The 27,770-nt window shown below is 41.5% G+C and overlaps 2 protein-coding genes and 1 long non-coding RNA gene across 6 annotated transcripts in view; 1 reads left to right on the top strand and 2 right to left on the bottom strand.

The window, feature by feature from the left end:
* LOC115509000 overlaps window positions 1–6,437 on the bottom strand; it is a 57,629-nt gene extending 51,192 nt beyond the window's left edge. For all 3 annotated transcript variants that reach the window (XR_003967180.1, XR_003967182.1, XR_003967181.1), the window contains exon 1: window positions 6,350–6,437. This is a non-coding gene — a long non-coding RNA (uncharacterized LOC115509000). The remainder of the gene's footprint in view (window positions 1–6,349) is intronic.
* Window positions 6,438–6,675: 238 nt separating this feature from the next.
* Window positions 6,676–9,165, top strand: LOC115508997 (cytochrome c). 2 transcript variants are annotated; one of them, XM_030308118.1, is made up of 3 exons: window positions 6,676–6,780; window positions 7,851–8,027; window positions 8,139–9,165. In XM_030308118.1, exons 2-3 carry the CDS (start codon window positions 7,859–7,861, stop codon window positions 8,285–8,287), a joined length of 318 nt encoding a protein of 105 aa, XP_030163978.1. In that variant the 5' UTR covers window positions 6,676–6,780; window positions 7,851–7,858; the 3' UTR covers window positions 8,288–9,165. The 2 variants fall into 2 exon arrangements, with proteins under 2 accessions (XP_030163978.1, XP_030163977.1); XM_030308117.1 differs by having other exon boundaries at window positions 6,689–6,846.
* Window positions 9,166–26,045: 16,880 nt separating this feature from the next.
* LOC115500550 (homeobox protein NANOG-like) lies at window positions 26,046–26,952 on the bottom strand. The gene has a single exon (XM_032592529.1). It carries the CDS (start codon window positions 26,889–26,891, stop codon window positions 26,046–26,048), a length of 846 nt encoding a protein of 281 aa, XP_032448420.1. The 5' UTR covers window positions 26,892–26,952.
* Between the last annotated feature and the right edge of the window lie 818 nt (window positions 26,953–27,770).

Genomic DNA, 27,770 nt, shown 5'->3' with positions numbered 1-27,770 from the left:
TGCAGCCATCTTCTCACTATAACCTCACATGGTGTAAGGGGCAGGGGATCTCTCTGGGGCCTCCTTTATGAGGGCACTAATCCCATTCATGAGGGCTGTCTTCATGAACTAATCACCTCCTAAAGGTCCCATCTTCTAATAAACCTTAGGCTTTCAACACATGAAATTTGGGGGGACATAAACATGGACACCATAGCAAATGGCTTGATATCAATTATTCTAAAGCTAAATATCATTTTTGGAAGGTGTCTACCAAGAGGCTAGCTAACCGTCAAATGCAAGCCAACTCATTTAATGTGCCAACAGGCACATTTTAGACATTGTTTATCATGAAAGTTCATAAGGAATTTCTATGAGTGTTTCGTTGAGATGTCTTTTAATTTTTATATTTCATGATCATGTCATTTAATTACACCTCCTTTCAAACTATTCTGGACTAGGGGTGCCTGGGTGGGTCATTTGGTTAAATGTCTGACTCTTTTTTTTTTTTTTACTGTTTATTTGAGAGAAAGAGAGAGCACGCATGCATGCAAGTGTGCACAAGCAGGGGAGGGGAAGAGGGTGAGGGAGAGAAAGAATCCCAAGCAGGCTCCACACTCAGCACTGAGCATGGAGCCCAACTCTGGGCTCAATCTCATGACTGTGAGATCATGACCTGAGCTGAAATCAAGAGTCAGATGCCCAACTGACTGAGCCACCCACGTACCCCTGAACAATGTTCCTTTATATTCAACCACATATTTATCTATTTTGTTGCCCTTTATTTTTTCTCTTCATCTTTGATCTCTTTATCTGTAATCATTCTCCTTTTGTATAAAGAACACCCTTTAGAATTTCCTTCATTGTGGATATGCTGGTGACAAACTCAGTTTTTGTTTGAAATGTCTTTCTTTCCTAAGAGATATTTTGCCAGATGAAGAATTTAATTTGACAGCTACTTTCTTCCAGTATATTGAAGATATCCGTATACAGTTCCCTGAGTTCCACTGTAGCTGTAGAGAACTCAGTGGTCAGTCTAAGAGTTCTTAGAATGTCAGTGTTTTTCTCATTTTGCTTTTACACTGTTATTGTATTTCTTTTCTTTTTACTGTATTAGTAATCACTGGAATTCTTGAACTATGGATTGATATCTTTCACTCAAATATAGTTTCTACCCCATTTTCTCTTCTCTCCTTCTGGGACTCCACTTAAAAGTACATTATACAGGGGCACCTGGGTGGCTCAGTCAGTTAAGCGTCTGACTTCAGCTCAGGTCATGGTTCATGGGTTCAAGCCCTGTGTTTGGCTCTGTGCTGACAGCTCAAAGCCTGGAGCCTGCTTCGGATTCTGTGTCTCCCTTTCTGTCTGCCACTTCCCTGCTCCTGTTCTGTCTCACTATCAAAATAAAAAAATATTAAAATTCTTTTTAAACAGTACACTATACGTTATCTTGGTATCTTCTTCATTTTGATTATTTTTCAGTTCTAAAGTTTCTATTTGACAGGTTGTTCAAATCTGCCATTTTATTTTATATATATACTTTCCAGTTCCCTTCTAAAATATTCAAGCCTGGCTTTTATGTTTAGAACACAAATATTTTACAGTCTGATAATTTTAAAATCTGGAATCCCTATGACCTTGTTCTTGCTTCTGCTAGTTCTCACTCATATCATGGAGTTAAAAATTATCTTTCTTTCTTTGCTGAACACTTTAAAAACTTTATTTGTAAGGGTGCCTGGGTGGCTCAGCCAGTTAAGCTTCTGACTCTTGGTTTCAGCTCAGGTCATGATCTCACAGTTCGTACATTCAAGCCCCACATCAGCCTCTGGAGAGCCTGCTTGGGATTCTCTCTCTGCCCTCTCCTCTCTCTCTCCCTCCCCTCCCTCTCTCTCAAAAATAAACATACATTAAAAATCAATAATTTGAGATTTAGGGTGACATTATAATCTTCCTGAATTTGAGATTTAGGGTGACATTATAATCTTCCTGAATTTTCATTTGGTTCTGCCAGGTGCCTGAAGGCAACAGAATTCCTTATTCCAAGTTCAAAATTTGAGGTATCCTTGGCCAACCACTAAAGTCGGGCTACAGACCTTGTAGGATCAGTGTTTCTTCCAGTTCACCTTCATTTCCAGGCTGCAGGCCTTTGAAATGCTGACCTACAGCTAGGGTTGTTTACCAGGTACCAGGTTCGACAACCTCTGCAAGCCCTGAATTGATACTGTAGATATCAATTTTTTTTTTTTTTTTTTTTGAGAGAGAGTGCATGCAGGAGCAGGGGAGGGGCAGAGGGAAAGGGAAATAGAGAACCTTAAGCAGGCTCCATGCCCAGTACATAGCCCTACACAGGGCTCCATCTCACAACTGTGAGATCATGACCTAAGCCAAAACCAAGAGTTGGACACTTAACCAACGGAGCCACCCAGATGCCCCAAGACACATACATTTTCTATATACAGACACAGATAGCGATATATCTAACGACTAATAGTGTGTCCAATGATCCCTGCAGCCTAGTATTTACACCCTTTTGAAGGCTCCTTTTACATTGTACCACAATCAATGACCAATAAAACAAGTATGTCACTTCTAAGATTTACAAAAGGTTATAAAGGACTGGCATCTACCTTAGCTTCTCTAGCTCAGTTTCTGGAAAGCAAGCTTCCATGGGGTAAGCGGTCCCATCCATAGGCCTCTAACCAAGAACCAACAAGGAACTGAGGTCTGACAACCATGTGAAGTGAATTGGAATTGAATTCTCCAGCCCTATTTGAGCCTTCAGATAACTGTATCTCTGTTCAACAGTGTGACTACAAATTCAAACTCTGAGCCATAGCCAAAACCCAAATAAGCTGCTTCCAGAGAAGCTGTAAGATAATAAATGTTTTGCTTATCATATTGTATGTAGTTTATTTCAATGACTATTATTTTTATTTCTACAAATCAGCTTTGGCTCTTTTTAAAATCGGCCTGGTTGTTTTGGATAGTCTCTTATTCATTGCAAATGCTTTTGTTCCCTGCTTTTGTCTAAATATTTTAAATGTTATTTCATATTACACATTGTAAAGGTAAATAAAAATTATTTTGTTTTTAAAAGAAAATAAGACCATTTCTCTTCTTTCCCCCTTCTAGGAGTGTTTCCTATGAAAATCTAAAGGGCCAGAGTCCTCATTCTAGCCTTTAAGAGTATAAAAGAGTCTCTCAGAGGTCTGGGTTTTATGCTTTTTGGTAGGTAAACATGAAGGAAGGTAGAGCGTCACCTTGAAGCTTAATGTAAGTGTAACTATTTGTTTCTCAGGAAAATAAGTTTTATTATTCTTTTGGATGAGGACAACAAATGGCTACCCCAACTCCTGGTGAACTTAAAGTAAAAGAATGTGAAAAAAAAACCCTCAACCAAGAAGGATCTGATCACAAACTGTGATAAGTTCTCCTATGGAAAAAGGGTCACCATTAATACAAATAATAAGCAATAATTGTGCTGCCCAAAGGGAAATAGGCTACTATTGATCCTAAAGCCTCATGTTCTATACTAGCTAAAAACAGCATGGTATAAAAGGATTATAATTAATTTAGCTTAATTGTGTGAGATTTTATTCTGATTTGGTAGTTTCTTATGGACTACATACGCACAACCACTTTATTGTGCTTACTCAACAGTGAACGAGTCTTCTTTCCTCATACGATGATGTGAGGAGGTATCTTTCTCAGTAAGATTTTTACTTCCCCAGTGACATCTAATAGTTCCAACACCTATGGTCATCTGTGGTGTAACTTTGCTCTTTGTTGTTTTTTTCATAATGATCTCATGCTTGGCACTTCTTAAGAGTACGGAATCCTGAGGGCCTGGGTTAAAATATTCCTCTGCAGATTTATGTTTTCTTCTGTGAGACACCAGAACATACTGCTCATCCACGACTACTGTATTAATTTTTCAGCGAGAGTTTCTCAGACCATGCAGGTAGGGTAAAATCAAACCTGCATGAGGGCTGACCCGTGGTTATGAATGCACAGAGGATACTTCTTCTTCTCACTCAGTACTTAAGGCCAAGCCGGACAAGACTAACTTGGTTCTTCCCTTTTCCAGGGAGATTGTATTTTATCCTTTAGGTTCAAGTGTTTCAACATTATGCAGGGGTCTCAGCCAACCTTACCTCTCCATCCCCCCTACTGTCACATTTTATGAGCTTTACTCTCATTCTGCTGAGCTGCTCCTAAAGCCTAAAGCTCTTTTACTTCAGCAAAAGTCCCTAAGGTGGTCCTAAAGTGAGCTTAAGCTTATCACATTCCTTTTCAGTGCTTGTTCCCCACCTCAGCCCCGCCTCCAACCAGGAGATTTCCCTTTCTTTCTTGCGACCTCGTATATGTTTCGATTTGGGGGAGGGTGGTATCCTATTAGATCTTTTTCATCAGGAGGGATTTTAAAAGTATGCCATCCATTCTATTGCTGGAAGGAAAAAGCTACGGCATTTGCTTTGTAATAGTTATACTCCTTACCAGCCACTATACGGGATAAGAGGGAGATAGACTGAACAGATATAACATATGAATATAACAGAGAACAAGTGCAAAATATTGTTGTTCCCAACTAATTCTCTCAGGTATCCTGAGTAAACTGTAAATACTATGAGTCTCTTCCAAACCTAAATACATAAATATTATAACACATAATTTACGATATCTGCTTTACTACAGCAATGTGCCAAGTGTTTACTTTTGTTCTTTCTTTTTCCTCATCTTCCCATTACATTCAAAAACAAGGCTCTTTATCTACAATGTCCTTAATTAAAAGTACTAAGAACTTTGCTTTCCATTCTCCCCTTCATAGGAATAAATTTTAAATGACATCAATTCATTTAGCCAACTGATTTAATGCTACATCTATATGATCTGCGGTAGCAGCACAATATGCTCCATGAGTTAACTCTTCTACAAACAAAGACTAATAACTTCTGATGCCATGAACAAAACAGATTTTGATAGGACTATACCTATTTAAGGACCACACATTCCTTGGAGGAATATGGGTGACGCTATCAGTACTTGGCTTCAAAAGAACAGGTGTTCTGAATTTGCAAGGTGTTGTTAAGTTTGGTCTTTTAAAAACTTGGTTAGCCATGGGGTGCCTGGCTGGCTCAACTGGTAGAGCATGCAGCTCTTGATCTCAAGGTTGTGAGTTCAAGCCCCATGTTGGGTGTAGACATTACTTAATAAAATCTTAAAAAAAAAAGATTATTTAAAATAAGTAAATAAATACTTGGTTAGCTAAATGACCCTACTTCAGGAGTAAACCTAAATGATCACTATCTTGGTCCCTTCCAAAAGCCACAAATGATCTTGAGTAAGTGTGATTTCTGCTGTTTCATAGCACACTTCTGGAGCAGTAGTGTGTGCAATTAGAGAGAGGGGGAACTGGAAGTCAGGACACAGAAAACAATAAAAAAAAAATCCAGTTCTACAGGGAGATGCGTGCTCTGGAGCAGAAATCACAGTATCAGTGGTTGGGAAGGAATGTAAGGTAATCTAGCACCTATTGCTTAAATTGGGAGCAGGAAGAAGATTGCTGGAATGTAAGCTCCACCAGAGAGTCCTCAATGATTTACTCCAGGTACATAATATGCACTCAACAAACACATGACTGAATGAATATGGCAGTGCTAGAATATGAGAAAGTTGGAAAAAATCATTCAGAACTCGGGGGCCACGGGAGTCCAGAAGAAATTTCCCAGTGATATAATTGAGCATGACAGGAAGGGGAGCTAGTTCGAAAGGAAAAGTATGATAACTGGAAACTGGGTTATCAAACCTGCATTTCTAATGTGACTCCAGCCCCGTATCTTATCTGAACATGACATTCAACCCTAGGTTAAATGAGATGCAAATCCGCCGTAGATTTCCAAGAATTCTCTAACCATGTAAAAATTGTTACTTCCCAATGTTGCCTGAACATCCTCCTTGTTCTGCACATGGACGCGAGGGAGAGACGGGTGTTGGCAGAGAGCAAACAGGCAGGTGAGGGGCCAGAGCTACAATCTAGTTTTTGCCGCAGCTGCTGCACCTGCCCCATTCCTCGGTCTTGGGGCATCCATTAAGGGGATATCTGAAAGATGACTCAAAGTATCAGAATGGAGGCGAAACAAGAACACGTCAGGAGCTCGGGTCCAACTCTCATAACTCCGGTTCCAGGGTATTCTTTGTGGGTGCGGCTGGCGCCAGCCGTGGAACCACGACAGACGCTGGGTAAAGGTCGCCAGCTGAAAAGATGGTAGCCAGGAGACCTCTACGTACAACAGATTTGGGGCGTTCCCCTCTGGGCAGGCAAAACGCCCCCCTCAAGGCGCATTACGTCAACGAGCACAAGAGCAGTTACCTTAGCAGGATAACGCCCTCAGTCCACCACGCGACTCCGCTCCACCCTCCCCGGGGCACCCGCAGGCACACACAGGCCGAACGGTGACGTCAGCCCTTCCTGGCACCGCCTCGATGTCGTACTTCCAGTGGCCTGTCGTAATTGCCGGCAAGAGAGGCCTTGAGCAGAAGGGCACGCTCGCGGTACACCTTACCCTGCTAGCCCGCAAACGCGCAGGTCGTTGGCGCAGGCCCCGGAGACCGAAGCCAATGAGGCGCGGAGACATCACTGCGTATCAGGCGGCGCAGCCGCACTCGGGCCGCGAGGGGGCAGAGCGAGTTCGGTTGCACCAACACCGGTACTTAGGCGCGGACCGGCGCGTCCTTGGACTGAGACAGCTGGACGTCCGGCTTGAGAGCGGGCACTTTCTTTTCGCGCGCAACCAAAGAACGGTGAGCGCAAAGCGGGAAGGCCGAAGCGGGCGGGAAGCGCAGCCGTAGGAGCACGCAATTGCGTTGGTAGGTATGCGGGCGGGGCCGAGGTCATTGCCCGGGTTCTGCGAGTGGGGCCCACGCGGGGTCAGTAGGCCCAGAAGTGAAGACCCCGGACTTTGGCCAGCCAGACCCCGGTGGGCTACGGCTTGAAATGGGGTGGAATCCCAGCTAAGTGCGGGAATGGGCTCAGTCAGGACTCTGAAAGCCCAAGGCGACTTGGTTGCGGATCCGACGGAGACCCCAGCTCGCGTAGTCGGGGCTGAGGGTTGTAGACGCGACCGACAGGACTTCCCGGGATGAGGGCGGGACGGTGCGCAGCGCCTCACGTTCTTCGTGGAGAGGGAAAAACTGCTCCTCCAAAAAGGGGTCATTTTTCTTCTTGGTTATCTGTCGCTTCTCCCCTTAACCTTCCTAAGCATCTCGGGAAGTTAAGTTTCATCAGTCTCCTTGAAACCTGCCTGATTGGGTGACCTCGTGGTCGCTTTCAGAGATCCCAAAGCGGGGTTCCTTGCGAGACCTCAGCCCCCTGCTGCCCTCCCACTCACAACAGCAAGGCAGTTTATAGTGACCTGAGCAGGCCGAATCAACCAGGATTTCTATTTTTTTTTAAATATATTTTGATCTCTCCTGAGACGTGGCTTCAAACTGTAGTATGAATAAATAACTAGGCTTTATTAAAAGTTGAAATTTCGGTAGTTTGGGTTTAATGTAATCATGGTTTTCAACGTATTCAGATTTGTGACTTTTTGTGACCTTGACCTCAACTTTTGAAATGGTTTTGAACTAGGTTCCCTCTTTGCTTACTTAGGTTTTAATGTGTTTTTAAGGAAGTTCTCCTTCCACCTAGTGTTTTTGGTACTACAGAGTCTGTTGCAAGTGTACCAATAAGTAAAATGGGATTTACCCTGGTGCTCAATATCATATCATAGATTCAGATTCGCAGTGGATGAGTAAGTGTCCAGAGTGATCACTGATTTCCATGGGACTTTTACTTGAAGGAAATAAGTAATTGAGTCTCTCGTTTTTAGATTTAAAAATGGGTGATGTTGAGAAGGGCAAGAAGATTTTTGTTCAGAAGTGTGCCCAGTGCCATACTGTGGAAAAGGGAGGCAAGCACAAGACTGGGCCAAATCTCCACGGTTTATTTGGGCGAAAGACAGGCCAAGCCCCTGGGTTTTCTTACACGGATGCCAACAAGAACAAAGGTAAGGCGGGACAGTTGTAAAATTACAGAAGCACAAATTGCATGAATATAACCAACGGTAAGACCTTCATCAGGAGTGTAAAATACTTAACTTACATTCCTCCTTGTTTAGGCATCACCTGGGGAGAGGAGACACTGATGGAGTATTTGGAGAATCCCAAGAAGTACATCCCTGGAACAAAAATGATCTTCGCTGGCATTAAGAAGCCAGGGGAAAGAGCAGACTTGATAGCTTATCTCAAAAAAGCTACTATGGAGTAATAGTTGGCTGTTGCCTTATTTATTACAAAACAAAAATGTCTCATGACTTTTTTTATGTGTACCATATTTAAATTGATCACATACACCAGAATTCAGATCATGAATGGCTGATAGAATATTTCTTTTGGACAGTCCTGATTTAAATAAGATTGGCTTGTGGTTAAATGAATATGATTCACTTTTTGACCTTTGATAGTAATTCTGGTTCAGCAAGTGCTGTCACTCTTTTCCCCTTTGAATATGATTGGAATTGATTAGATTGTTGAGCTTTTCACAGAGATGGTAAATGCCATCTCTAAACTTACAGGAGATTGGTTTTATATTTAGATTTATATAACTGGTTATATTAATATATTTAAATACTGAGGAAATCCCTTCACTGTATCAGAACAGCAAGACTCAGCTGTGTTTCAAAAGTTGTGTTAGCCTGTTAAAGGCAAGGGCTGAAGATAAGCTGGCAATGTCCACTTTATCTTTTTAGTCTTAACTATGCCAATTTAATTAAAATTCCCTGCATTTAAAATGTTGCCTTTTGCTTAATGAAAGGCATTTTAGTGTGGTTTATGTATAATATTAAATAAACAATAGTAACACTTCTCACGTTTTATAGATCTGTAAGGTCAGATGCTTTTAAAATTCAGTGTGATAAGTTATAGCAGCAGATTTGGCCTGTGAATTCTTTACTAAGTTATAATTCAGGATTGTCTTCTAAATAGCTATTCAAAAATAACAACTGTGGAATTACCATATATGTATGATTGGTAATGGTGCTTTTGCTAACTCGTTAGAAGGGTTAAAGTAGAGGAGATATATCATCAGCACAAATTTGTAAATTATGTGATAAGGCTTAAGATAATTAAAAACAAAATCACAGATCATGATTTTTCTAATGTGCTTGATTTAATGACTGATGCCAGAATTTAAGTACAACAGCCCTAAGTGCTGATGGAGCAGTGTTACTAATAGTATTAGATTGTGTACTTATTCCTCTAGGACAGTCTGAACTAGAACAACACTTCAGTGATTCATCCTTAGAGTTTCTTTGGCCAGAATGAACCCTCAGACTTTCATACGTGGATAAAACAACATGCTTCTGGTCACAGTTTTGTGGTGTGTGACTATAATTTTTGTACAAGTTATTTCATACATGGTCCATGCCCTAGCAATTAGAGAGACCCTGGCCATTTTATGGAGGTGGTGAAATTCTCAGTGAAAGAAACTGACAAGCTATCTCTGAGACAATAAGGAAACTGGGAAGAGGCCTTGTCTGTCAATGGTTTCAAAGATGATGGGGATGATTAGATAGCTTGTTAAGGCCTGGCAAAGCAATTTGTCATTTAATCTTACTTTCAATCATTGGAAAAATGTAAGTAAGCAAAGAAGTCAGGACACAATTTGGGAAAGCAAAAGAAGGCCTACTGTAATCAGAGGTAACACCTTTGTAACACCTTGATAACTGCAGAAGTTAGTGGTATTCAGAAACAGTCTAGCCATTTAGCTTATAAGAATTCTAGATCAATATGGGAAGACATGGAGTCCAGGGGGCTGATTTACTTCTGTGCCTCCTACATCAACAGAAGCCTATGTTGACAGAGATACTTGAGTACCTGCTGTCTTCTAGAACAGTTATACTCAGTAAGTGCATCTGGTGATTCATACATAATGTAAATGATCCTAAAACTAATTCAAAAGAAATTCCCAGTTATGAGGTATACATGCTCTTTTAGAAATCAATAGGATAAAAACACTTTATTTTGAGAGACAGAGGGAAAGAGAATCTCAAGTAGGCTCCATGCTATCTGGACAGAACCCAACACAAGGCTCCATCCCAGGAACCATGAAATCATGATAAAGCCAATATCAAGTCATGCTCAACCAACTGAGCCACCAGGTACCCTGAGAGCCAGATGCTTTTAAGTTTTTCTTCCCAGTTACATCTACACCATGGATTTTGTCTAGAACAGCACTGTCCTATAGAATTTTCTGTGATGATGGATTGTACTTGTGCTATCCAATATAGTGCCAGTAATTACATGTGGCAATTAAGCCCTTGAAAAATGGCTAGATTTATGTAGCTATAAATAGCTACCTTCTATGACTTGTTGAGCATTGACATCTGTGAAAGCTCTGGACTGGTGAGCACCAGAATACTTTACATTCATGTCAAATTCCTTGAAAGTCACAGTGAAAAGTTAACCTCTTCCAAGGTTAGCAGTGACCTAATTGTCATGTCTAGTTCTTTTCTGTTCTCAATAGTTATGATGATCTCTAGGACTTTTGACACACTTGACTTCTCTTTTACTCTCCCTTGGTTTAGGTTTCACACTCAACATGGAATAAAATACAGGCATCATAGAATCTTTATGCACATGTAGCTTTAATATGTTGGTAACTCATATACCTTGTTTTGCATGACATTTTACCCAAATTCTAGCCCTATGATTCAGATTGCTTTATAAAGTCCATTCACTTTTCAGTTTAGCTTCAGTACCTCGTAAGGTGTATCATCTAGTAGCCTCTTTAAAGCACTCACACTTCCTTTTCTTACTAAAGACCACATTCTCCAGGCCTCTAAACCTCTGCAGCCCTCACAGGTGGAGCCTGCTTGTTCTTTCACACTGTCCACAGCAGAGATCATTGTGGTCTTGGCACCTTCCAGACTCCTCTTACTCTCACAGACAGAACTACCTGTGTGAGATTGAGGACATCTTTGTGGACCCTTTCCTGTTTTCTGTACTTCAGGACCTTCACTACATTTGCTAAGAATTTACATGCTCCATTCTCACTCTTTTGAAGAAATAAAATTATGCTGGTAAGAGCTACATAAAAGTGAATGAATGAAAAAAAATGAATGAATGATCTGTCTTTAATGCCACTATAACCTCCAAACTTTTTACTTGATTTTAACTCTTCTCTGCTGCTCTCCCATAGCTGCAACTTAGACTTGTCGTTGCTCCAGAACTTCTCCACTTCTGAATTTTGAAATCCCATTATACAACCTCATGCTTACATGTCTCTCTTCTTCGTGTCTCTCTATTGTTTCCTTTTACTCATCAAAATCCCAGTCCCTACTCGTTCCCTTGTGGTTTCCTTCCATAGCCAACTTTTCAGCATATCTTTTCAGTCAGTGCATTGCCTACATCCAATACCATTGTCACCGGTTGCTTTCTGTAGCATCTCCCCTGCACACACCCAGCCTGGAAGCAGCCCAGCCATCTGCTTTCTCCACTTCCACATCTGATCTGAGCATTATTGAAGAAAATCACATACATCTGCCAACTGGCACCACTGTAAACAAACCTCTGATTCAACGGAACTAGCAGAAACTCTGTGCAACTGTTTTTTTATGTAACCATTCTTTCCCAGTCTTCCTCACGGTTAATTTACAAAATCATGCTCCTCAAGCTTCTCTCACCTCTCTTCTCCTGTTCTCACAGTAGATGGCCTTGCCTCCCATTTCAGATATGAATTCTTTACCCCTGGCTACAAGGAAGGGTTTTGTTCCCCACCCCCCACCTTCAGCCATGTTCTTAATTCAGATATGTTTCAGAATGTTCAGTTACATCAAGAGGAGCTGCAGATGTTACACTTACTCCAGCATGGTCCGTGTAACACCCATTCCCAACCCTCTTGTCTTCTGCTTCTCTCTCCCATAGAAGTTTGAAGAGCTAACTGCTTGCTTTCAGTTCAGTGCAGGAACTTCACAATGCAGTGAGCCACAATTCAACATAACAAATATCACTAAGTTCTGGAAATTACAGCTTTCCTTATTCAGTTTAATGAAAGTGTCACTGGGCATGGGCAATACATCTGGACCGAGAAATTAAAAAAAAGAATCTTTACAATTTGGAAATATGCAGGTTTTCTAAGTCACCAGCCTGAGTTAGGGCATATCATATTATCAGATAAAATTTTTTATACTTTTTACTGGTGAGAGTTGGAAGAAGACAGCCCAGGGATCTGAGCCCTCTGTGGACCCTGCTTGATGGAATTCTGTACAGTAACATTTGTGCCTTAAGTTAACTCATCTGTAAACTGTCATTAATTACATTAGCCCTGAGGGTTGTAAGGATTAAACAAGAGAATGTGCTTGGCATATTGCCTAGCACTCAAACACTCAAATGTTAGCTAATTTTGAACTGGGTGGGCAGTATACTTTGTCAAATTAACAGCTGGGCAGATTGCATGGAAGGGAGGCCAAGATGAGGCTTCTAAAGAAGTGATACAATGGAAGAGAAGTGCCTGGAATTAGAGATTTGTATCCGTGACTCCGGCCCATAATTCTAATAACTGACCAGGTGATACCTCATTCCCTTTTAGTGACCAGGACCAAGAATGCATGAAGTGCAATATCCAACTCCATTTAGCTTTTCCAGAGAGGTCAGAGACATGTGGTCAAAAGGTTAAATGGGCACCTAATTTTCATACACTCATCTTGTGTGTCTAGTTTTTCTAGTAACCTAACAAAGACATAGTTGTTAATACTCTATTTACTGGGATTATGCTGGCTCTAGTCAACTTCCGAAGCTTTAAAAGTAATCTCAACGAGGAAGGAGACATTAAGATGGACCATGTGCATTAAAGGCAGTTTAGAGGGTAATGTTTAGTAGACTGACTCCAGCCCTCCATGGTTGCACCTCCCAGGATTTATCTGGAGGCCTAATCCAGGTCATAGTAGGGTACCACCTGCAAGGCCCCTGTCTAAAGAACTAGTGCTTCTGTTTCCTGTCTTGGCACAGTGGTTGCTAACTTGTCTTGAGCGATATTCCATAGTTGTATTTTTAAAGAATGTTGATAATGGAAACCAGCGCCTTGTATAATTCTTGGATGGGGCATGTGTGATGTAACAACACTATTCTAACAAACAAACACTTATGTGCCTAGAGATAGTATGGGAAGAGATCTGTGGGGACAGTTTCTAATTTGTGAGTCTCCTGAATCAGAGTAGGTTAAGATATTTAGTTTCTTGGTATGTACATAACGGGGAAAGGGATTTTAAAGAATGAATGCTTGGTGGAAAAAACAGGAAGGGCTTGCCTGTTTTGCCCCTTCCCAATGCGGGTATCTCTCAAGATAAAGTAAGGAAGGAGGAAGGAGGGCCTTTTTTATTGTAAATCAAGGTCAGGTAAAGACTCCAGTACTGTTTTATAGCATAATAAAACAAAATGAAGCTTGCATATGCCAGATATGTAGATAACCTGTCTGAAAATTCTGGTAGCTCTCTTTCTATTCTCCACCCTGAAGTTGATCAAGCTGTTCACAACCAAGGCCTCTGTTAGAAGATCCGAGAGAATTCAGACAAGGTGTAAGATTTTCTAATAGACCTCAGCTGGAGAAGTCCCCTTTACCCATGCTGGTTTTCCAGCAGAATCTATTTTGAAAGTGGACAGCCAACCTATACCCTTGGCCTTCATGCAAGTACAATTTCTGAATCCAAAAATTTGACAGGGAACTGTCCTTCAAGACACAGCTCCAAACTCCCCACCCTTGGTTCCTTTGCTCTTCTACTGATCATTCCTTCTCAGTTTCATTTATAGAGTCTTTTGGGTTTTTTGGTTTTTGTTTTTGTTTTTGTTCATTCTCAAAGAGACTACTCTTTATGTATTTGATACCCATTCTCTTACATTTTTAGGACCAGAACCTTGATTTTTTTTGTTTTTAGGGTGGTAATATACTTATAAAAGATTACACTCCAACTTCCCTAGGTGCGGTCAGTGGGTCAAATGGAAGTCAGTTGGGTGGGTCTTACAGGAAATCTTTTTTTAGAAAGATCTGACTCAGCTAGGAGGACTGCCCTTTTACCCCTTCTCTTCCTGCGTAGAAACTAGATGGGATGGTAAAACCCCGGCAACCATTTTGGACTACATTGCATCATTGAAGATGGAAGCCATACATCTTAGGTGGTGGAGCAGAAAGATAGAAGGAACTAGCACAGTGATGACGTGGTCAAGCTGCCATACCAGCCCAGACTTCTTTAATAGTTTGATAAACTTCCTTCTTATTTAAGCCATTGTTATTTTCAGTTTCTGTTATATGCAGCTGATTCTCATCCTAACTGATGCCCACCCCTTATGTGATATTGGTGCTCCCACAGTTATTCCTTTCATAATATCTTTCTTTACGTTCCCCTCCTCCCCCCCACCCCCGCATATCCACACACATCCCAGTGACTTCTTATCTTTATCTACAGTCCAAATCCCTCTTGAGCTCAAAAGCCATATACTCAACTGCCTTTAAGACATCTTTATTTGCATTACCCGCTGGGCACAGTGGTAGTATGAATAAAGGCCACCTAAATATGTCCATGCCCTAATCCGTGGAACCTATGAATGCTACCTTATATGGCAAAGGGGACTTTACAAATGTAATCAAGTTAAGAATCTTGAGATGAAGAATTTATCCTGAATTATTTGGGTAGGCTTGATGAGTTAGAGAAGAAGGCAATATGACAATGGAAACAGAGATTGGAGTGATGTGGCCACAAACCAGGGAATGCTGGCAGCCTCTAGAAGCTGGAAGAAACAATGGATTCCCTTTTGGAATCTCTAGAAGGAAACAGCCCTTTCAACACTTTGATTTTAGCCTGCTGAGACTCATTTTGGAATTTTGACCTCCAGGACTGTAAGATAATAAAGTTTGAGATAATTTATTACAATGGCAATAGGAAACTGATACAGGCACCTCAAACCTGACATATCCCAAAATAAATTCATTAACTTTCCCCCAAAACCTGATCCTTTTCTATTTTCTATCATGATTATTATACAATCCAAAATATGAAATCTATGAAATCAGTCATATATTCTCGATTTGTCACACTCTACCATCCTTCACTTATCACTTTGTATTTTCATTTCTATACATTAATTGTCACTCAAATCAATACCTAATTTGTCTGCATTATCTTCCATCTGTACTGTTAGAGTAGTACAATGGTTCTCGGCTAGGGGTGAATTTGCCACCTTGGGCAGGGGAGGAAGACATTTTTGTCTCCAAAAATGGAGACATCTTTGGTTGTTACCACTGTGTAGGGGTGTTGTTGGCTGGCATCTAGTGGGTGTGCAGGCCAACGATGCTACTGAACACCTACAATACACAGAACAGCCCCACAACAAAATTTCCTGGTCTAAAACGTAAAGCCAAGATTGAAAAAGCCTGCTGTAGTCTTAAAACTAGTCTCCCTGCTTCACATATTAAACCACTCCAGTCATCGTCATTATAATTTCCAATTCCCTAGGGAAATGTACAGGTGTATCTTATTGCACTTTGGAAATACTACATTTTTTTTTACAAATTGAAGGTTTGTGGGGCGCCTGGGTGGCTCAGTCAGTTGAGCCATAGACTTCAGCTCAGGTCATCAACTCGGGGTCCATGAGTTTGAGCCCCATGTCGAGCTCTGTGCTGACAGCTCGGAGCCTGGAGCCTGCTTGGGATTCTGTATCTCTCTCTCTCTCTGCCCCTCCCCCACTTGTGCTCTCTCTCTCTCCCTCCCTCTCTCTCTCTCTCAAAAATAATTAACATTAAAAAAAAGAATTGAAGGTTTGTGGCAACCCTGCATCAAGCGAGCCTATTGCCTATTTGCTCACTTTGTGTCTCTGTATCACATTTTGGTATATCACGCAATATTGCAAACTCTTACTATATTATTACATTTGTTACAGTGATCTGTGATCAGTGATCTTTGATGTGTAATTATTTTGGGGTCCCAGAAACCACACCCATATAAGATCCATGTGTATTCTGACTGCTCCACCCGTTGTTCCCCTGCCTCTCTCCCTCTTCGGCCCCTTATTCCTTGATACAACAGTATTGAAATTAGGCCAATTAATAACCCTACAATGGACTCTTAAGTTTTCAAGTGAAAGGAAGCAGCTCATGTCTCTCACTTTAAATCATAAGCTAGAAATGACTGAGCTTAGTGAGGAAGGCGAGTCTCAAGAACTAAGCCAGGTCTCTTACAGCAAATGGCCAAGTTGTGAATGCAAAGGAAAAGACAAGGAGTTGCTTCTTAAGGATTAGCAAAGAAAGTAGTTACTTGAGATGGAATCTACTCCTGGTGAAGATGCTGTGAAGATTGTTGAAATGACAACAAAGGGTTTAGAATGTTACATGAACTTAAATTGATAAGCAGTGGGAGGTTTGAGAGGATTGACTCCAATTTTGAAAGTTCTACAATTTTACAGTGGGTAAAATGCCATCAAGCAGCATCGAATGCTACAGAGAAATCATTCCTGAAAGGAAGAGTCTGTGCAGCAAACCTCACTGTTGTCTTATTTTAAGAAATTGACATAGTGGGGCACCTGGGTCGCTCAGTTGGTTAAGCATCCGACTTTTGATTTTGGCTCAGGTCATGGTCTCACTGTACCTAGATTCAAGCCCCACGTCAGGCCCGGTGCTGACAGCCCAGCACCTGCTTGGGATTCTCTCCCGCTCTCTCTGCCCCTCCCCCGCTCACGCACGCGCGCGCGCTCTCTCTCTCTCTCTCTCAAAATAAGTAACTTTTTTTTAAAAAAGAAAAAGAAATTGCCACAGCCATCTGACCTTCAGCAACCACTACCCCATCAGACAGCAGCCATCAGCAGCAAAAGGATTATGACTCACTGAGAGCTCAGATGATGGTTAAGTGTTTTTTAGCAATAAAGTATTTTTTAAGATTTTTTTTAAATTTTGTAATGTTTATTTTTGAGAGAGAGAGAGACAGTGCAAGCAGGGAAGGGGCATAGAGAAAGGGAGACAGAATCCAAAGCAGGTTCCAGGCTCTGAGCTGTCAGCACAGTGCACAATGCAGGGCTCGAACACACGGACTGCGAGATCATGACCTGAGCTGAAGTCAGACACTTAACCAACTGAGCCAGCCAGGCACCCCAGCAATAAAGTATTTTTAATTAAAGAGTGCACATATTTTTTAGACCTACTGCTATTTCACACTTGATAGACTACAGTATAATGTAAACATAACTTTATATGTACTGGGAAACCAAAACACTCATTTGACTTGCTTTATTGTAAATTGCACTTTATTGGGATGTTCACTTTATATTTTCAAGTTATGCCTTTTTGTTGTTGTTGTTAATTGTGAGACTTACAGAGTCCTTGACCAATAGTGTCAATATCTGGGTCACTTATAGATCTATTGGTTTTTTTTTCTCCTCTCAGTTTTCAATCCTTTTGACCTTTCTCTTGGCATGCCAAGTAATTTTTAATTGAATACTAACATGGAGTATTAAAAATTATAGTGGCTCTGGATAATATCTTCCTCCAGAAGAAATTCACCTTTTCTTTGCAAGGAGGCTGATTATCTCAAGCCATTTAGAAACTGAGCTGATTCGAGGCTAGGATGAAACTCTGGAAAGGCTTTATCTACATCTGGTTCAACCCTGCTGTTCAAGTGTAGCCTTTTAGGGTTCCAGGAGATCACATCTCAGCCTTTTGGCTAAGATTGAGAGTAGAGTTAGTTCCAGCAGAGCCTGGGGAGTTGACTGGGCTCATCCCAAGGTGAGTCTTGAACTGACACAAACTCCATCATGCTCTTTGTTGTCTGCTTGGCTTCTTAGCTTTGGTCAGCTTGAAAACTTGGAACATGTCTTAAGGGCAGGATGTTGGGTACACATTTTGCCCCTTCTTGCTGAGATATTCACCCTTCTGTTCTCTACTTTTTGTTTCTTCATCCCTGCAGAGTTTCTTTACCTTTTAGTAGAGACCCTCTGCCCAAGCCCTTCCCCTGGATTCTTTGGCTTTTGACCCAAAATGAGTAAGTGCCCAGAAGGAAAATACAGCTACACCCTGTGGTTTTACCTCTGTCTCAAATTTTCCTTTCTCCCAGATTTTATCTTTCCAAGACCTGATTGCTTCTGCATTATCTTTAAACAGTAACTGCAATCTACTTAATTGCAGCTCTACCTGTGAGAGAGAGGTGACTCCCAGGCTTCCTCAGCTGCTTCCCCAGGCTCTATTCTGTGACCTGCCCCTGTAAAGAACTTGCCTGGCATCCAAGCCCTGCTTTAATGACAGGCTGACATTCTTTTTCTTTCCCAACAATCTAACAGTATCTCTCCCTGGTTTAGTTCCCTACCCCAAGCCCCAGGTGCTTCAAGCTGCATCCCAGGCCAGAGTGAATAACACTAGGGCTTTCGTTGTTTTTTTCTGAAAAGCAAGATTGCCTGCTTTCTAAATCCTCCTCTCTCCTTGTTGATAATTCTGGAGTAAGTGCATTGCCAGCTCCAAATCAGGCATGAAAGAAGGCTCACTTTGACATTCATAGATATGTTGCCTTCTGTTCTTCAAATTATTCCTGAAATAAAAACTTTAATAATAGCCCTCTTGTAGGTTGTATTCTCTTCTATTAAGTTATAAATGAGTCAATATGTGACTATTTTGGTAAGCAAGGTCAGAGATATTTATTAAAAATAATAACTAGCTATTTTATAGTTCTGATATTTTGTTCTCAGGTTGCATGGGTGTGGGTGTTTTCTATGCCTGGTCTCATTTAGCACAACAATCCTATGCAGGGTGGGGGATTAGTGAGTACTCTTTATCAGGAAATGAAGCTGAGAGATGTTACATTGCTCATCAGTAAATGGTAGAACTAAGATTCGAAGTCAAGTCTCTCTGAGTCCAAAGCCCTTACTCTTTCCAATACATTCTGCTCCTGCCCCCTAATTCTCACTGTCTGATGCCACATGCAATTTGTAACCTCAACCCAGTCTAGTAATCATGATCACCCCCCCAGTGAGACTGTGGGTGACTCAGAACAGTCCATCACCTTGACTGAACAGTTAAAATGCAATGACACACAGAACACTTTTAGATACTGATAACAAAATTGAAGAATATTACGCCTAAGTACTAGTCAGTGGCTGAGAACACACAAAGAAGATAGAAAGCTTTTAAATACCTTGTTATATCTGAAAAAAAAAAATCCAGATTCTTGGCACAACCATTGGTGACTTGCCCCTCCCCATGCCGTTTGTGTGCTGGGTATCCCCTACACACCCCGTCCCTTTCCTGCCAGAGTCTCAGCCTCTGGAGCAGAGGGTCTCTGTTCTACTTATCTTTTTTTCCCTAGCACTTAATATACTACTCGACAGGGGCACCTGGGTGGCTCAGTCAGTTAAGCGTCTGACTTCGGCTCAGGTCATGATCTCACTGTTTGTGGGTTGGCGCCCCGGGTCCGGCTCTATCTGGCTCTGTGCTGACGGTTCAGAGCCCAGACCCTGCTTCGTATTCTGTGTCTCCCTCTCCTCTGCCCCTCCCTCACTCTCTCACTCTCTCTCTCTCTCACATTGAATAAACAACAACAAAAAATATATATATACACACCACTTGACAGTAGGAAACGAATGTGCCATAAATTAATATGCATGATCTTCCCAACTACAATTTAAGTTCTGTGACGGCAGAAACCGTCTCCTCTAATTTTCATCCCCATGCTGCTGTTAATTACTCTTATTTGATTGCATGAACCAGAGGTCTCACGCTATTTCAGGTAATGGGGGGTTATTGGAAACAAACTCACTGTGACAAGGGAGGCCACGATCATACAGGCTTCTAAGAACAGCACCGTTCACAGTCTAAGGCAGCTCTGGGGGCCAGATTAACATGTTTGCTCCTCCAGCAGGAGTTGTTGTATTTTTAACCCAGCATGCTGCCATTAATATGACTCCTGTTTTCGACTGCTTCTCTTTTATGTCTTGTCTACACCTGTTATCAACCAGCTGACTCCCATTCAACTACCTGAGGGAGAAAATCCAATTACTTTATTAATTATCCCTGATAAGAAGAGCTTTTTAAACCAAGCCACTTAATAGGTTTCCAGGTGCCCACTTCTATCCTAATTGGTGGTCTTTTCTTAATCCAAAAACAGCCTAGCAAGGACCCCCTTTAGTTAACTTGAGATTCTCGAGGTGGACGGGGCTAATGGGCCTGTCAGGCCCTGTGACTGGCTTGTCCGTTAAGGGCCTTACACAGGGTTCAAAATAAATGCTTTTTTAAGTTATCTGAAGGGAGAACCAGAAGAATTCTATGACTGTGTATAATTTAATCCTGTTTAGTGTATCCTGGATATTTTGGGGGGCCTTAACATTGAGCTACGGTATGAATGTCCATTGATTTGTAGCTGTCATTGCCATTTTGAGATTCTGGAAGAGTTGTGAATCTTTCCCATTCTTCACAGTTAGTTCCATGCCTTTGACTAAAAAGCCAGCTCATTTCTGAGGTTAAATGCTTTTCCCATTGGAGCCTAGAGCTATGGCACTTAATTTTTAAATAATCACTTATCTCTTTGGTTCCATCTATCAATCTATACAACATAGTTTGATGCCCAATGTATGAAAATATTTCTTGGAAGCATGAAAAAAATATATAAATTTAGATGACTTAATAAGTTACAGGATCAGATATGATCTGGGAGCTCTGGAGGCTATAAAATGGGGGAAAGGAAAGTGTTGGAGAGAGAATAGGATGAACGAGAAAATAAAGGAGCTAAAGAATTTTACGTCCTCAGTTTTTCCTACAGCTGGCTCTGTGCACATATGCTTCTCAGGGCGACAGATCCTTTTCACAACCGATAGGGATGTCTGGGTGACTATCCAGCGTCCGTTCAGCGTCTGACTCTTGATCTCAGTCAAGTAGTGATCTCAGGGTTGTGAGTTCAAGCCCCGCATTAAAAAAAAAAAAAAATTAAAAACCAACAAACAAAAAAACTGAATAGCCAAATTCACACATTCCCCATGAACTTAAGAGATGCGGTTCAAAATATGATTGGCAAATCCTGGAGAGCCGCTGTGCTTGGCTTCGTAGTGAACACAAGAGGGCGCTGAACTCCACAATGATGCACAGGCCACTAAGGTCCATATCATGGCATACATACAACTAGTAATTTTCAAGTGATATTTCTTAGAGGTTATACCAAATGTTAAACAGAGACTTACAGCTATGTCGACTTCTAGTTTAGTAGATACCCATCTCAGTTAATTTTGTGATTTTTATATGCCTGAAAGATTTGTCTGACACCAAATTGAAGACACCAGTATTTCTAAGGAAATCAAAAGAAGGTTGGTCAGGCACGGGGTATAGAAAGGATGCAGAAGCATTGGCAGAGATCCCCTAAGCTTTTTCAGTGAAGAGGGATGCTTAGCAAAGACTTCAAATGTTGTAATTCCGTGATAAGGCCCACATTACTCACACCATTGTAGCTGGACACCATTAACTCTTCAAACCATCCAATCCCTGTGCTCTAGTTCCCTGCTCACAAAGCAACAATCTCTGATGGTTATTTGGATTCTCATGGGGGGAGGGAGGAGGGTCTTTGTCCATAAACAGACACTCAAGGACAAAATAAACTTTAAAAATTCTTATTTCTTATGGCATAACAAAACAAAAGTGAAAATATTATAATTAGTTGGCGGTAGTTATATTTCTAATTTTAGGAGGGTCGTAGGACAAGGAAGATTTTAAAATAGCACCCTGAGGGGCGCCTGGGTGGCGCAGTCGGTTAAGCGTCCGACTTCAGCCAGGTCACGATCTCGCGGTCCGTGAGTTCGAGCCCCGCGTCGGGCTCTGGGCTGATGGCTCAGAGCCTGGAGCCTGTTTCCGATTCTGTGTCTCCCTCTCTCTCTGCCCCTCCCCCGTTCATGCTCTGTCTCTCTCTGTCCGAAAAATAAATAAACGTTGAAAAAAAAAAATAGCACCCTGAGTTTGAATCTGAGTGCCAGAGAGAACCATTAGCAGAACTAGAAAAGAGATGGCAGGCAATGATAGTAAAGGTTTTGCTGTGAACTTGAGGTGCCAGCTGTTTGTATAGGTGACTGCTATCAACAACAAGCAGTTGGAAATGAGGTCCTGTATTGGTACCAGGAGAGATGAGGTAGAGAAATACAGTTTTAGGACCCACTGGCATGGGGGGGGGGCGGGGTGTAGGCAGAGATTACTGTATGGATGAGATTACTAAGCACCAGTGTGGAGAAAGAAGAAATGAGGCCTGAGGACAGCCTTCGGGAGTTAGGAAGTAAGACCCAAAAAGAGCATGGAACAAGATTCTGTGGTGGTATTATAGGGGAGGATAGACGTCTTTTGGAAAGAAATGAATAGTGTCAAGTTCTGCAGAGAAGACACGAATGGTAAGGACTGGATTTTCCTATTGAAAATCCCTGATTACAGTCAAGGGAATACGATAAATTTAAATAGAAGTCAAATTCCAAGAGCTTACCAGTAGGTGGGCCAGGAACATCTTGTCATACCAGAAAGCAAGCAAACTCAAGGATTTAGAAGCCAGTTTGAAAAGGATCACACTGGCCAAAGATGAATCCATATGAACATCAGTAAGGATAGTAACTGTACTAGTTCTCTATTGTCCCTATAACAAGTTACCACAACTTAGTGGCTTAAAACAACATAAAGTTGCAGTTCTGTAGGTTAGAAGGCCAACATGGTCTCACTGAGCTAAAATCAAGGTGTCAGCAGGTCTGCACTCCTTTCTGGGAGCTTTGGGGGAAAATCTATTTCTTTCCTTTTCCAGCATGACTTCCCAAGGAATGCAAGGGGACTGACTGCAGGCAGTCCTTGACTCATGACCACATTCCTCCATCTGCAAAACTAGCAACAGTCCAAACATCCCATGGCCCTTAACCTCGTCTTTCTGCCTCCCTCTTCTGCTTTTAAGTACCCTTGTGAGTACACATAATATCCCAAGTCATCCAGGATATCTCCCTATTTTAAGGTCAACTGGTTAGCATCCTTAATTCTATTTGCTACTTTAACTTATCTTTGCCATGTAATGGAACATGTTCACAGGTTCCTGGGATAGGGACGTGGACAGGGGACATGGCCTACCACGGTAACTACAACAGATTGAAACACATCAAATATGTTTAAGTACATAAGCTCAAAATAATGTTCAGACAAAGCTCACTGTCAGGAAACTGACACAGTTTTTTTTGCGTGTGTGTTTTTATTTTTAATTTTTTAAAATTTACATCCAAATTAGCATATAGTACAGCAATGATTTCAGGAGTAGATTCCTTAGTGCCCCTTACCCATTTAGCCCATCCCTCCTCCCACACCCCCTCCAGTAATCCTCAGTTTGTTCTCCCTATTTATGAGTCTTTATGGTTTGTCCCCCTCCCTGTTTTTATATTATTTTTGTTTCCATTCCCTTATGTTCATCTGTTTAGTCTCTTAAAGTCCTCATATGAGTGAAGTCATTTGATATTTGTCTTTCTATGACTGACTCTTTTCACTTAGCATAATATCCTCCAGTTCCATCCACGTAGTTGCAAATGGCAAGATTTCATTCTTTTTGATTGCCGAGTAATACTCTATTATATATATATATATATATATATATATATACACCACATTTTCTTTATCCATTCATCATCCATCGATGGACATTTGGGCTCTTTCCATACTTTGGTTATTGTCAATAGTGCTGCTATAAACATGGGGGTGCATGTGTCCCTTCAAAACAGCACACCTGTATCCCGGGGATAAATGCCTAGTAGTGCAATTGCTGGGTGGTAGGGTAGTTCTATTTTTAGTTTTTTGAGGAACCTCTGTACTGTTTTCCAGAGTGGCTGCATTCCCACTGACACAGTATTTGAAAGACTGGTATAAAGGGAAATGATCAAGTATTCACCCTGCCGTTCCCATACAAACTGTACTTTGGCAACCAAAAAGTTCATAAAGGAAAATTTTTCTTTATTTTTTTAAATTTTTTAAATTATTTATTTTGAGAGAGAGAGAAAGAATGAGTGGGGAGGGGCAGAAAGAGAGAGAACTCCAAGCAGGCTCCGCACTTGCCAGCACAGAGCGCAATGTGGGGCTCGAACTCAGAAACCATGAGATCATGACCTGAGCCAAAACCAAGAGCCGGACACTAAACCGACTGAGCCACCCAGGTGCCCCGGAAAATTTTTCTTTATAAAAGTATTCCAGCTAATATGTTAAGAGAGAACACCATCATTTCCCAATATTCAGTGAATTAATGGTCTGAACAATAATTATTAGTGACAGCTAACATCACAAAAGTGCAACAGATATCTGGATATTCTGTGCCTCCTGGTGAGAGTGCAGAGCACCACCTGTGACTTCTTGCCAAAACAGCAGGTCCTAAAACTGATGAAGCCTCCAGATCCAACCAGCAGTTTATGGGAAGTACAGGGGACAAAGGAACACATTCGGTGACTCCAAGGGACAAAGGAACACATTCGGTGACTCCAAAAGATGCCATGAGCAAAATCCAAACCGTGAGATAGTCCACAGAACAAATGACACACCTCATAGACAAAACAACAACCAACCAACAACAAAATCCTGTAAGAACAACGACAAAAGAAGGAGGGGAACTTACTGTTACCATTAGAAAACTTAGAAACGTCAACCAATTACGATGTGTGGGTCTTATTTGGGTCCTAATTTATAAGGCAATTGGAGGGGCACCTGGGTTGGTTAAGCATCTGACTTCAACTCAGATCATGATGTCACAGTTCGTGAGTTCAAGCCCTGCATCGGGTTCTGTGCTGACAGCTCAGAGCCTGGAGCCTGCTTTGGATTCTGTGTCTCCCTCTCTCTCTACCCCACCCAGGTTCTCTCTCTCTTTCTCTCTCTCTCTTTCTCTCTCGAAAATAAACATTAAAAAAATAAATAAAATATAAGGCAATTGGGGAAATGTGAACAATAATAGCATACCCAATATGAAACAATTGTTGGGGGGCTTTAGATTATACAGCACTGTTTTTAAAAATTAGTCATTTAGGAGTGCCTGGGTGGCTCAGTTGGTTAAGCATCTGACTTCCGCTCAGGTCATGATCTTGCTGTTCATGAATTCAAGCCCCACATAGGGCTCTGTGCTGACAGCTCGGAGCCTGGAGCCAGCTTCAGATCCTGTGTCCCCTTCTATCTCTGCCCCTCCCCTGCTCTCTCTCAAAAATAAATAAACATTTAAAAAAAGAATTCAAATTAAATAAAATTTGAAATTAAAAAATAAATAAGTCTTTATTTATTCAGAGGTATACACTGAAGTATTTGCAGATTAAATGATATGATGTCTGGATGTGCATCAACATAGCCTAGGGGTAGGACTGGGAGTGGGAGGGGGAACAGAGCAAACAAGATTGGCCATAAGCAGGAAACTGTTGAAGCAAGATGAGGTGTATACAGAGGTTTCTTTATACTGTTCTCTCTCTCTCTTTTTATTTTTTTTTTTAAAGATAAAGTGAGTATTTATTTGTACTTAAATCTATAATAAACCACCAGCCAAACCGATCCTATCATCACAACACATTAAAATATAAAAACAGCTTTCTACAAATCCTGGAATAACGAACACATCAGGAGTTGTAGTTAAACCAGCACAGGGGGCAGAGGAGATCAACGACGCACATTATAACTTAACCCTCCACCGTTAACAATTGAGGTTGTTAAGCCTCACTATCTCAGAAAATACAAATAATCCTTCATCACATCTTTGTGTTTTTACTTCCTATTCTTGTGGTTAAATTCTGGAGCCTAAAGATAAACAAATTAGTATTATATCTAGTTATCTAGAGCCAGAAACGTATTTCCGCATGTTGTTCAAAGCAGCCAAAGCTACAGAATCCTCTTTGATGAGACTCCTGCCGTTCCCCCTTGATGGACAGAATAAACATAATGAAAAACAGAATATCAAGGCAGAGATACAGGACCCTAACAAACAAATCCTAGAAGTAATACAGCCATTGCCCAAATGGAGACGGATTGATACACTGATGGTCACATGACTTCAGGCTGTATGTTCAGAGTAGTTTGGGAATAAATCCATTATTTGCTGGGCACTAAAATACTTAGCCGTTCGCTGTATTACACTGTGGCTTTCCCCAGTCGTTTCTAAGATGGACTGCAAATCGCTGACAGAATTTTGCTGTAACTGTATCTGGGGCTGCGGGGATTCCTCTCCACAGTCGTGCAGCTGACTGTTCCAGGCCTGGCTATTCCAGGCTTGGGGGCACCAGGTCTGACTGTTCCAGGTCTGGTTGCCCCATATTGGAAGGTTTCCGGAAGTGTTCATCAGGTATCCCTGGTGATAGGAATAGAAGCCTGGGTATTCTGGATTTGCAGAGCTGTTCTGAGTCACAGTGTTGTTATTCTTTGGCCAGTTGTTTTTTTGCCACCTCTTACATTTCATTCTCTGGTTCTGGAACCAGGTCTTAACCTGCTTATAGCTGAGGTTCAGAATGTTGGAAAGTTCTTGCATCTGCTGGAGACCGAGGTATTTCTGTCTCTGAAATCTATCATTGAGTACATATAGCTGGGTCTGAGAGAAGACGGTTCTGATCTTCTGTTTCTTGCCCTGAGCTGGATCATCCTTCTTCGCGGTGATCTCCTCTGCAGAAGTGGGTAGCACTTTTACTCTGGGACTGGTGGAAGAATCGGGGCTGTCCTGAACAAGTAGATCCATGGAGGAAGGAAGAGGAGAGATGGTCTCCGTGTGGGGGGTCTCAGCAGATGACATTTGCAGGGATGCATAATTTTCTTCAGGCCCATCAATCTCAGGCACTGGAGAAGAGTCCCTAGAATCGGGCGCTTCGGGGCAAGGCAGGCAGTGGAGCTGAGCTGGATCCGTATTCATGTTGCAAGGCCATTGTCATGCAAAAGGTAGCTGCTGGGTAGTCCAGAATGGGTGGGGAACGGGAAAACCGGGGCCACAGGACCTGTTTGCAGGAGAACTTCTTCGTGATGAAAGTAAGAACTCAGATTCACGGGATGGTGTACTCACTGAAAAGTGCATTAAAAATGAAAATACCGTTGGGCACCTGGGTGAAGTCGGTTAAGGTCCGACGTCAGCTCAGGTCATGATCTCACGGTTCGTGGGTTCATGTTTCTCTTCGGGCTCTGTGCTGATGTCTCAGAGCCTGGAGCCTGCTTCAGATTCTGTGCCTCCCTCTCTGCCTCTCCCTCTCTCTCTCTTTTTAAAAATATGGGAAAATAACCTGGGATCTATAGTCAGATTGCTTGGGTCAAATCCATCTATTGTATAACTTATAGGATTATTAGGAGATTTGAATGAGAACTTATTTTTGTGGTTAAATACACACAACATAAAATTTACCCTTTAATTATTTTTAAACGATTGAGTGACACTAAGCACATTCACAGTATTGTGTGGTCATCACCATTATCTGTTTCCAAAACTATTTTATTGTTCCAAACAGAAACCTCTCCCCCAGCCCCTGGCAACCTCTATTCTACTTCCTGTCTCTGTGAATTTGCCTGTTCCAGGAAACTCACATAAATGGAATCATTCGATCATTTATCCTTTTGTGTCTGCTTATGTCACTTAGCATAGTGTTTTCAGGGTCCATATATGTTATAGCATGTGTCAGAATTTCTTTCCTTTTTAAGGCTGAGTAATATTCCATTGTCTGTATACGCCACATTTTATTATTCGTTCATCTGTTGAGAGAATATTTTTAAAGTATTTTATAATGTATTTGGCATACAATATGAG

Source organism: Lynx canadensis, chromosome A2 (genome assembly GCF_007474595.2).
Source record: "Lynx canadensis isolate LIC74 chromosome A2, mLynCan4.pri.v2, whole genome shotgun sequence".
Taxonomy (NCBI): domain Eukaryota; kingdom Metazoa; phylum Chordata; class Mammalia; order Carnivora; family Felidae; genus Lynx; species Lynx canadensis.
Note: the sequence above shows the minus strand (reverse complement) of the source record. Positions and strands in the feature narration are given on the sequence as shown.